This window comes from Pan troglodytes, chromosome 3 (genome assembly GCF_028858775.2).
Source record: "Pan troglodytes isolate AG18354 chromosome 3, NHGRI_mPanTro3-v2.0_pri, whole genome shotgun sequence".
NCBI lineage: Eukaryota > Metazoa > Chordata > Mammalia > Primates > Hominidae > Pan > Pan troglodytes.
The window spans coordinates 37,952,034-37,964,101 of NC_072401.2; the positions used below are offsets into that span (position 1 = coordinate 37,952,034).

At 44.3% G+C, this 12,068-nt stretch overlaps 1 protein-coding gene across 1 annotated transcript in view; it reads right to left on the reverse strand.

The window, feature by feature from the left end:
* The window catches only part of RELL1 (RELT like 1), a 73,897-nt gene that overhangs the window by 17,147 nt on the left and 44,682 nt on the right, over positions 1-12,068 (reverse strand). Inside the window, exons 4-6 of the mRNA XM_016951441.3 lie at positions 10,699-10,756; positions 7,130-7,366; positions 3,604-3,742 (exon numbers count right to left, since the gene is read on the reverse strand). Coding sequence (XP_016806930.2) covers positions 3,607-3,742; positions 7,130-7,366; positions 10,699-10,756 — 431 coding nt within the window. The 3' untranslated portion in view covers positions 3,604-3,606. The remainder of the gene's footprint in view (positions 1-3,603; positions 3,743-7,129; positions 7,367-10,698; positions 10,757-12,068) is intronic.

Consider the following 12,068-nt stretch of genomic DNA (forward strand, 5'->3'; position numbering starts at 1 on the left):
TGGCTAAGAATCCAAATTTGAGCAAAAACCTCTTTCAGGAAAAAATACAACTCTAAAGACAGTATCAGATTGTAGAAGAGACACATAGCACTCCTCTCCTGCTTCACTAGCTGCATTCCAGTGCAGATCTTCTGGCTTCGTCTAGAACCAGAGAGTCTGGCCCAGAAGTAACATTTTCAGAATTTTTCTAGTTGGAAAATCAAGTCATGTTAAATGTCCCAAACATACTTTTTTTGGGGGGATGAGATTTGAAAAGAAAAAAAACTGCAAGAAAAATTTTAATGAATACATAATTTTTAAAACACCAATGAATATTCCCTTCCTTCCTTTTTCAGGGCCTATACTTCATTGGGGTAATCAGATAGGGCCACACAGCAGGTCTCAATCTGAGCAGGCTCTACTCATGGGACCTGCTCGTCCTGGACCCAGTTGAATGAAGTCTGTGACACCTGAAGCAAGGCTGCCCAGGTTCAAGTCTAACTCTATCACATTCTTGCTGGTATCTCTAAACAAGTTGTTTAAACTCTCTGTGCTTAAGACCTTCATCTGCAAAATGGGGTACTAACTAGCACCTATAGACTGCTGTGGTGAGGATTACAGAAATTAGTTAATACACGGAATGTGCCTTTCAAAGCATGCCCAAGTACAGAATACCCAAAAAACTGTAGGTATTATAATTAATTTACTCCATGGATCATGGACACCCATGATACTATTCTACTTTTGAGTTTAAAATTTTTCATAACGAAAAATTAATTTTTAATTTGAAAATCAATTACAACCAGTTGGAGGCTCGGAAAACACATCACCCTTTGAAGGCCACTCATGTGCTCACTGTGATTTGAGCAGCACAACACAATATGACTACCTTCTACTGAAAGCCAACTACATTCCAGACTTTCTCTTGGCTCTTGGATTAAAACAATGAATTTAATACCTTATTTCATGTTCAAGGAAACCAGGGGTAGGGCAGTTAAGTACAATGTCCAAATTGTGAAGCTCAGATTTGCACCCATGTCTTCTGATCAAATCCAGTCCTTGTTTATATAATCCTGTTGAATAACAGTGTGCTGTGCAGAGAATATCTCATTGTAAATCAGTTAAATGTGGTCAGGACTTCAGATGCTTGGACCAAATTTCTATAATCAGAATCAGACAGATTCGGGCCAAAAAAACCAGCTGAGCAATCCTAACTCCTTTAACCTTCCCAGATCTAGAGTACCGCTCTCTGGGCAGTGGTGGCCAAAATCAGCCATGGCACTAGTTAGCCAAGCTCTAATCAGAGGTGAGTCTGACAAGAGGATCATCTTGCAGTTCCTAATCGAGGGCAAGCCAGGTCTTCTGGTGCAATCGGCTCCATCTCTCAACTCACTGCCCAGTTGATGACTCATACTCAGCCTATCCTTATGACCCATACTTTCTTTGCAGCTAAGCTGGCTGGGCCTTCCTCACCTAAGACTTGAATAGCCAGATGCTTCTCTTCCCAGATAGCCAAGTCCTTCACTGACCTTAATCAGAATGCTCCTCTTTCCAGCTATATGACCTTCAACATGTAACTCACCTTTCCCATTCATCAGTTTCCTCATCTGTAAAACTATGATCATAGTACTAACCCCATTCGGAGAGGTTTATAATGATGACATGTGAGAAACACATCAGTACCATGCCTAGAAGACTAGAATATTGAATTAACGTTAGCTGCTGTTATTACTCATCTTCATCATCCTCTTCTTAAATTCCTCGATTCCCTTCCCTAAGGTCACCAGTAACTGGCTGAGAAGCCAATGGTAGACTTTTCTGTACTGTTTCTCTCTTTAAGAAGGCTCCTATTCTGCTCCTAAACTCAGGAAGAGATGCCAGATCTCCCCACAGGCAAAACCGCGAGGGCTAACTAACACTAGAAAATGATCAGAGTCCCTATGTCTCAGAAAATTTAGGCGCACAGAGTTGTTCCAGATTGCTTCCAGAGCACCTTCAACCCTCTGAGCCCGGCAGATTATCAGAGAAGCTTCACCCAAAAGCCACATCTCTCCTCCACTCAGCCACACCGACCAAAAATGAATGAATCGCATGGTAATAATCAGTAGCATGGACGGAGCATTTCCCACGTGCCAGGCCCTGCCTTCACATGTGCAACTTCATGGAAATCTCACTCCTGCCCCTGAGGCAAAGAGCACCACTTCCAATTTCCAGTGAGGCGTAGAAAGCTCAAGTATCTTGCCCAGGTCCCAGGGTTAGTGAGTGGCACACTGGAGCTTGAACCTGGCAGTCTGACTCCAGGGTTCATGTCAGTTTTGCTGTGTCCCTGTACTTTCAAGGACCCTGCCTGACCTCTCCCCCATTGTCCGCCCTCCCTTCCCTATGTAAGTGTAAACTCTTCTGCCTTCATGTTCAGGCTCTGATGGTTCCATGGAGCACTTAGGGCATGATCCCTACCAAATCGTCACCGTTGCTCTTTTACAAGGGATAAGAAACACGGAAAGGATAAATACCACTCAAGCCGGAACAGAAATAAAGGAGTTAAGATGAAAGTTAAGCCACTATCAATTTATCACAGGGTTCTGGTGCGTGTGTGTGTGGTTTTTGTTTTTTGTTTTTTTTGAGACGGAGTCTCGCTCTGTCGCCCAGGCTGGAGTGCAGTGGCGTGATCTCGGCTCACTGCAAGCTCCGCCTCCCGGGTTCACGCCATTCTCCTGCCTCAGCCTCCTGAGTAGCTGGGACTACAGGTGCCCACCACTACGCCCGGCTACTTTTTTGTATTTTTTAGTAGATACGGGGTTTCACCATGTTAGCCAGGATTGTCTCGATCTCCTGACCTCATGATCCGCCTGCCTCGGCCTCCCAAAGTGCTGGGATTACATGGGATTACAGGCGTGAGCCACCAGGCCCAGCTGCGTGTTGTTTTTTTTTTAAGCAGTGTCTTGCAAAATTAAAATTGCCAAATCAAGAAATAAATCACTGTGGCTTTTCAATTGCCTCAAAATATTTGGTGGGAAGAGAAATAGTCGTACTGAGGTTTCAGAACTGTGACACAAAGAAAACTGGTTTCCAACAGAATAAAAGGAAAAAGCATTGGTTTGTTTGCTCCAGACTTTTTCAAGTCACAGTTTACCTAGAAATGGTGACAAGATTACACGTCATTTGGCCTGCATGGTTGTTTAAAAAAAAAAAAGTGAGCTGCCAATATCGAAAATCAGTGATTTTACATTTTAGAATTCTGGATTTTGTCTTTTTTTGAGTAAGAAGATGCAGCAACACTAGGTGCTTTCTGCCTCGTGGTAATGCAAGCCCTATACGGTGGGTGATGTGAATTCTAGTTTGCCACAATCCCCACCATGCCACATTGCCTCACAAGTAATCCTCTATCCTCATTATCACACAGATCAAGCCCCTGGAGGCACTAAGTTTGTGACTTCTTTACAAGAAGCTCTAGGCAGACAAGTAATCATGTTCAGTCCCCTTCAGTCTTCCTGGGTCCAGAAAAGCTCTCCCACTTCCCTGTCAAATACCATTCCTATGCTGCCACAGCACCTGGGAGACTCCAAGTACCTTCTCCTCACCCTGCACCACTCTGCCCCCAATGTCACCAAAACCACGGCTCACCTGCTACTCTGTGCCACTGCGTTCTCTCTTCACAGGTGTTGCCGGCACCTCCCCATTGACGGTTTCAGCCCCACTAACAGACATCAGGCTTCTCCGTTCCTTCTGGTTTGACTTGTGCTCCACTTTTGTAACTCTAAACCTGAGGGGGGAATGAGGAGAGGTGATGGGGTTTGCTTTTCTAATAAACAAGAATTATGAATAAAGCAAAAATCATCCACCCAGAGGATCTCAAATGAACTCAGCCAAAAGTTAGGACACAAATGAAAAACAACATATTCGAACATGCATTCCTATCCAGTACATTCCCCTGGCCCCTGCCCAACCTTCCAGCTGATTTCTACTCAGCCACATCACAGACTAAGCCGGATATTTTACAGAGCATGCAAAAGGCATTTAAAAACTCAGGTATTGGCCAGGCATGGTGGCTTATACCTGCAATCCCAGAAGCACTTTGGAAGGCTGAGGTGGGTGGATTGCTTGAACCTAGGAATTTGAGACCAGCCTGAGTGTACGGCAAAACTCTGTCTCTACAGAAATTACAAAAATTAGCTGGGCGTGGTGATGTGCACTTGTAGTCCCAGCTACTCAGGAGGCTGAAGCAGGAGAATCACTTGAGCCCAGGAGCTGGAGGTTGCAGTGAGCCGAGATCACGTCATGTACTCCAGCCTGGGCAACAGAGCTAGACCCTGTCTCAATAAGGAAAACAAAACAAAACAAAAAAAAAAACACCTCAGAGACTCAAATATTAAACAGCGTCAGAGTTGTCGTTTCTAACAATGATCAGTTTTTTTGTTTGTTTCTTTGTTTTTGAGATGGAGTTCCCCTCTTGCTGCCCAGACTAGAGTGCAGTGGTGCAATCTCGGCTCACTGCAACCTCCACCTCCTGGGTTTAAGTGACTCTCCTGCCTCAGCCTCTCAAGTAGCTGGGATTACAGCCATGTGCCACCATGCCTGGCTAATTTTGTATTTTTAGTAGAGATGGAGTTTCACCATGTTGGCCAGGCCAGTCTCAAACTCCAACCTCAGGTGATCCACCTGCCTCAGCCTCCCAAAGTTTTGGGATTATAGGCGTGAGCCACCATGTCTGGCCTACGTCAGTTTTTTTTAACCACAGAAACCTGGTTAAACGCTCAACTGGTTTACAAATTAGACTGACGTAACCAGAATGTTTACCAGAAGATGACGAACTTCCGAAAATATGCAACTGTCAGGCAGTCCTATCTCAACACAAACACACACACACACACACACACACACACACATGCTCTCACACATATGCAGAAAATCTGAAGAGCCCTAGCAACACATTTTATCAGCATTAGGGTTTGAGAGTAAGCCTTTAAAAAAAAAATGGGTTAATTTTCATTATAGATTAAGGAAAAACTAAAGGAAGTTAAGGAAGAGATTTTCATTAAGAATTAAGAGTTAAATAAATGTATTCACTTTAAGTGTTTTTTCTAGTATATCATCACCAAATCCTAGAGTCTTTCATAACAGTTTCTTTCTAGTTCTGGTCTTAATTTCCCTTAAAAATTATCTGAAATAAATTCTCCTTCTGTGTCCAGAATAAGATCACCAACCCTGAAGAGAAGGCTCTGAAGAAGTGAAAGAAAGAACAGGGAAACTGTAAACACAAATCTATTCTGTCAAACTCTAAGACTCTCTTAAGTAATACATGCTGAAAAACAGCCTGGAATCATTAAGCGCTCCTAGTATCCAATATCCAAGAAAGAGAGTTGGATTTGGGGCATTTTAAAAAGCCATGTTTGGCCAGGCACGGTGGCTCACACCTGTAATCCCAACACTTTGGGAGGCCAAGACAGGCGGATCACTTGAGGTCAGGAGTTCGAGACCAGCCTGGCCAACTTGGTGAAACCCCGTCTCTCCTAAAAATACAAAAATTAGCCAGGCATGGTGGCGGGCACCTGTAGTCCCAGCTACTCGGGAGGCTGAGGCACGACAATCGTTTGAGCCCAGGAGGCAGAGGCTGCAGTGAGCCGAGTTCACACCACTGCACTCCAGCTTGGGTGACAGAGTGAGACTCCATCTCAAAAAAAAAAAGAAAAAAAAAAAAAAAAAAAAAAAAAAGGCATGTTGAATCTGAGTTGAAAATTTCAGCAGATTTTTTTTAAGGCCAACAAAACATGCTTTGTCCAAACAAGCTACAGGTTCTCACTGCTTTGCATTCATAAATTCCCATGACTCTGCTTCTTAATAAAACAGTGTGGTCATGAATTGTGCTGTTTTGCTGTAAGTGGCAAACAGCCCTGCAGTCTTCTCCATGATGCTTGTGCAACACATGATGAAACTCAACTGAATTAAAATAAAAATAATACCAGACAACATTTCTTGAGTGCGTAAGTACCCAAAGCTGGTTTAAGACCTTTATGTGAGTCACCTCACCTAGTCTACACACAGCAACTCTATGAGGTGAGTGTGACTGTCCTTCTCACTTTACAGAGGGGGAAACTGAGGCACGGAGCAACGTAACAGTTTGTAAGTAGTGGTGCCAGGACTTGAAGGAGGTAGAAGTGACGAGTTCAGGCTACTCTTCCCAGGGGAGTTGTCAGTATACTGAGAGAGAAGGATCATGTAAGCAGCACTGTCGACTTTCACTCAGTGCTCACCTGGTCTCACTCCAGCATGTGTGTTCCTTACCAGTACTCCCCACTGTCTTTCCAAATGCAACATTGGCAATGCAGTTCCTGCATGGGACTCAGCATCTAACAGCAGAACTGCAAAAGCATCCCACTGCAAAGATGCTTCAGGTAAGGGCCAATGGATTCATCACTTGAAATGCAAGATCTCCACCTCACATATGGGTCACAAGTGAAAGGTACTAGGACCAAGAAAGCCAAGACACAGTGGAAAGCACCACCCACTAAAAGAAAGCAGTCAAAGCAATTCACATGGAACTTAACAGACAGAGACTGGAGGGCTGTGGACCAGATCCACGTCTTCTCCCTTCCCTTGCACATGGCTTGATGCTATTTCTCAGTTCCCTGAAAGTTAGCTTGGCTGGGTGATCAAGTTCCAGCCAGTGGAGTGTGAGTCAAAATGATACGAGCCACTCTCAGGCCTAGCTCTTTCAAAACCCCTCGTGAACAACCTTCCACAGACCTGCTCCTTTGGCTGGCAAACCTGGCAGAGCCACAAACGAAGGGGGCCTGGAACCCTGGACAAGTACTTGAAGAGCCACCCATCGATATCTCAATACCTGCCCTGGATTCCATAAGTGAAATATAAATGTCTATTCTGTATACAGTTGAAAATCTGGGCTTTATCTGTTAGAGCAGGTAGGTATTTATCTTAATACATTTACCATCTGATCTAGCAATAGCCACCTTTTAGGATTCTTCTGTTGTTGGAAAAATCTAGGACTCACACCAGAAAACATCTAAAAAGCCCAGAGATATAACCTGAGACAGGCACAGAGAACATATTCTACATCTGACAGGTAAGCAGAAGTCCACACACCAGAGCACCCATGTCACACACAAACCAAAAGCATCTGAAGGGATCTTACCTGCCAACAGAAAGGACCGTGACCTCACCTTGGCGCCGTGGTCTGCTCTCTCTGGACTTGTTAGTGGGCTTTATAAAGTGCCACCGCTTGTGCCTACACCGATGACACACATCCCTCTCGACAACACCGCCCACCGTATGCAGATGATGGCCACAGACGTGCTTCCCTGGCGTCCCCCCTGGTGACAAAGGCCCAGGACTCACTGGCGGGCTCCCTGGTGTGCTGGGGGTCACGGGGCTAAGGTGGGGAGGAAAACAAAAAGTGCAACTGGTTAAAGGAAATACCAGCGAAGGTGATCTCTCTCCCTGTGATGACAGAAGCAGTTTAAATTGAAAGAAAAAAAAAAGCGTCTTCCAATTGTACAAATGGACTTTGTGAACAGACCTCAGACAGCAGGTACTCAGTTCTCATGACCATGCGATGACAGTTTATCTTAAGCAATAATAATATGATTCACGGTCAGGCACCACAGCTCATGCCTATAATCCCAGCATTTTGAGAGGCCAAAGTGGGAGGATTGCTTGTGGCCAGGAGTTTGAGACCAGCCTGAGCAACATAGAGAGACCTCGTCTCTGAAAAAAAATGAAAAAATTAGTCAGGCATGATGGTGCATGCCTGTAGTCCCAGCTACTTGGGAGGCAGTGGTGGGAGGACCACTTGAGCCCAGGAGTTCAAGGTTGCAGTAGCTATGATTGTACCACCGAACTCCAGCCTGGATGACAGAGTGAGACCTGTCTCTAGAAGAAAAAAAAAAATGTGATTTATCACTTCTAGAATGGAATTTATTAGCTGGGAATAAACCACTGCTTCTAATAGTGATACACTGGCTTTAAAGTATTATGTTTCTTTCTAAAACACTGATCTCCTTTCTCATGCAATTATCCTAATTTCTCACATACCAGAGTGTCTGCCTATCACTCTAAGCAAAGAGATTCTCTAAGTATATATGCCCTGGAAAAGGGAAGAACCCAAATTCCATCAAATTATCAGATAACTTAGAGAAAACATTTGATCAAATCTCCATTATATCAAAGGAGGAAAGCCTTTAGGCAAAGATATCAAAAGTGATGTTCAAAACAGATGTTGATGGTGTTGATAACAGTCATAATTAAATAGCTAACAGTATTCTAAGCATCTTATATGTATATGTTAATGGAATTAATCCTTATAAAATCTTATGATGTAGGTATTATTAATTTCTTCCTTTTAACAATGAGGATATTGAGGCAGGGAGAACTGAGGTAACTTGCCCAAGATCACACTGCCAATAAGTGCTGGATCTGAGATCCAAACCTAGAAAGTTTAATTCCAGGAACCATGCAATTAATCACCTTGCTATACAGTATAGTGCTTCAGAAACAGCAGAGACCACTTTGATAATCTGGAATATATTTGGCTAGACCATCCAAAATATAAAAAGCAGAAATATGGCCAGGCGTGGTGGCTCACACTTGTAATCCCAGCACTTTGGGAAGCCGAGGCGGGCAGATCACGAGGTCAGGAGATCGAGACCACCCTGGCTAACACAGTGAAACCCCGTCTCTACTAAAAATACAAAAAATTAGCCGGGGGGTGGTGGCGGGCGCCTGTAGTCCCAGCTACTCGGGAGGCTGAGGCAGGAGAATGGCGTGAACCCAGGAGGCGGAGCTTGCAGTGAGCCTAGATCGCGCCACTGCACTCCAGCCTGGGTGACAAAGCAAGACTCTGTCTCAAAAAAAAAAAAAAAAAGCAGAAATACATAGTCCAGATATGAGCTATTTTCAAAAAGCATGTGTGAAGGCTCTGGCCCAGCAGAAAAGGAGGAATTCTAACCTAACAGAGCCAAACTGAGCAGGAATCAGCCCTCTGGTGCAGGTGGGAGTACTGGGGGTGGCGTGGCACCCACAGCCTGACACCTGGACTGTGGCAAGAGCCCCAGAGACACACAGGAGGCTGTGATGGCAGAAACCAGCCTTTTCGGTGATGCAAACTGGCCACCTACACACTTAAAAAAGAAGTAGAGCCTACGGTTGAGGAGACCGCCTCAAACATGACTGAGCCAAAAGTCTTCTGGTGCTCTTTAGGGATGCCTTCCTAACTGTTAAAATAAAAACACAAAGCAGTACCTTCCTGGAGTAAAATAATGTTAAATTAGCACCACATATTAGAAAGCTGAATGCAAGAGTTTAACAACATTCATTCAACAAGCATTTCTCAAGTACCAGCTATGTACAAAACCCACTGATGGGCACTACAGGATGCCCAAAGATGACTGAGACAAAGACACCTTGAGCTAAGATGGTCAGAACACCAGCCGTCTGGGGCCAGGACTGGAATGTGGGAGAAATCAGAGCTCTTCTGTCTCTATGACTCTACGTCTCTCCTAAACTCAACTCCTTGCATTCTGAGTTACCTTTCTAAAACACACATCTAACGTAGCCAGTTTGACAAACACCTGTTAAACATCTAAGGTGTGCTGAGTGCACAACCCACATAGCAAGTGAAGAAAGATCCAGCCCCTTTGCCATGTCAGTTGGCCTGGCCACCCTGGACTGAACCCTTCACAGGTGAGTCCCAGGCTATCATGATGTGGTGACTTTTCTTCTGGCCCTTCTTCCTACAGCCAGCCCTGACTCTTGTCTCCACCTCCTGCATGCCTGGTTCAGATGGCACCTCTTCCATGAACCTTCCTGAATTCCCATTGGCCCCCTGGGGTCCCCCAGAGCCTTCAGTCTCCACCCATCCTACAGCATTCGCAGGCTCTCCACCATGAGGCCTCACACACACATCTCCAATCCTGTGTTCCTCCATGGCAAGGGTCTGTGGATGTCCAGCTCCAGAGCAGCACCCAGCACACAGTAGGCATCCAATAAATGCTCCTTGTTGAAGAAATAATACTTTTATGGAAATACAGTTCTCTGTAATTAATTATGAAGGAATATGCTGCTCAACAACCATAACCTAAAATAGTAATACAAAAACAGAACATAGCAGGTAGCTCCAAACCAGCTTGTTCATTTAATCATCATTGTTCGTGGAGGTCTTTCAATGCTTAAGGTACTCTGTATTCCTTATAACAACCCTATAAAGCTGGTACTGTGGTGATCTCCATTTTATAGATGATGGAACTTAAACTCAGGGTGGTCAGTTAACTTCCTCAAGAGCAGACAGTTAATATTGTGGTACAGGCAGGACTCAACCACATCTCCCAATTCCAAGGCTATGTTCTTGCCCTTAACCTCTATGCCTTCCTTCTTCCCATCACTATTCTCTAACACAGCAGTTCTCAACCAGGAGTGACTGTCCCCGCTACGGGACATTGACAATGTGTGGAGACATTATGGGTTGTCACACCTTGGGAGGGTGGGGGCAGGGGATGCTCTGACACCTTGTGAGTGAAGGCCAGGGATGCTATCAAACATCCTCAATACACAGGACAGTTCCGCACAGCAAAGAACTACCTGGCCCCAAAATAACTATAGTGTCAAAGTTGGGAAACCTGCTCTAGCAGAAGAGCATTTCAGATGGTGCCATATCTGAGCAAGTAACTGAAAAGATGTCGCACTAAGAAAGAGGGGAGGAGCACTCACCTTTCAGGATCATACAGGCTGTTATCTGCTACCATCGCCTTTAAGACATCAGCATTCGCTAAGGAATAAAAATAAAATTAGAGAATTAAAATAGAATGAATAAGATGAGTAATCACATCAGAAAAGCTGTTGAAAACACATCTAATTCCATTCTTTCAGTTCATAGATGAAGGCCTGGGGGCCTAGAGAAGGGAGGGTCTCCCCCAACATAACTGCATAACATGGCACCATCTGTCAATAACCTTCACCCCACAGGAACTTAGTAAGAATGACAGAGAATCTATGGCAAGGAGAGCAGATCTACTATAAGGCATTGCTTCCTACACATCAATAGCAATATAAAGTAGAAGAAACCACCCCCTCACCCCACACCAACTCCACCAAACTAAAGGACCATTTATATGCCGCTGCTCCATTGCAGTTAACTAATTTTGATAAATATACTTTGAAAAATATGATAGTGAAATGTATTTCATAAGTGACCTATAGTCTAATAACTTGTATGTGCCAAAATAATTAGCCCTAAACTCTGAATCCTCCTGTAGCATCAATTCTATCCCATATCGATTCAGGGATGAGAGAAGGTTAATTTTCCAGATGAGCTTCAGGATCATATAAGCCCTTGACTGGCCAGATATCTTAAAATTTCAAGTATTGGCCAGGCGCTGTGGCTCACGCCTGTAATCCCAGCACTTCGGGAGGCCGAGGTGGACAGATCACAAGGTCAGGAGATCGAGACCATCCTGGCTAACACGGTGAAACCCCATCTGTACTAAAAATACAAAAAATTAGCCGGGCGTGGTGGCAGGCACCTGCAGTCCCAGCTACCTGGGAGGCTAAGGCAGAAGAATGGCGTGAACCCAGGAGGCGGAGCTTACAGTGAGCAGACATCACGCCACTGCACTCCAGCCTGGGCGATGGAGCGAGACTCTGTCTCAAAAAAAAAAAAAAAAAAATTTCAAGTATTGATCACAACATATAAGTTATGTAATATATGCTAACTTTAAAAAATTAGACTTCTAAAAAGTATCTAAATTTGTAGATGGGAAGCTAGGCTGTCAACAAAAGCAAAAAAAAAAAACCTAATCTAAGTTTCTTGAGTCCCCCAACCCACACCCACATCCACATCCACACGCCATGTGTTTTCTGCCTCCTTGTAGAGTGGTCACGCTCCCCAGGATAAAAGACTGAAGTGAATGTTCAAGTTTCCCTTGGCTATTTAATTGGCAAGGCCAAATGTTATTACTGGCTTGTAACCTTTTCAATTGATTTCTGAAGCACTGTTCTCATGACTAACCACAACAATTCTCTAGAGAGGAAAGAACAAATAAAAATCACTATTTACCATGTAAGCCAACACCAACCTTTAA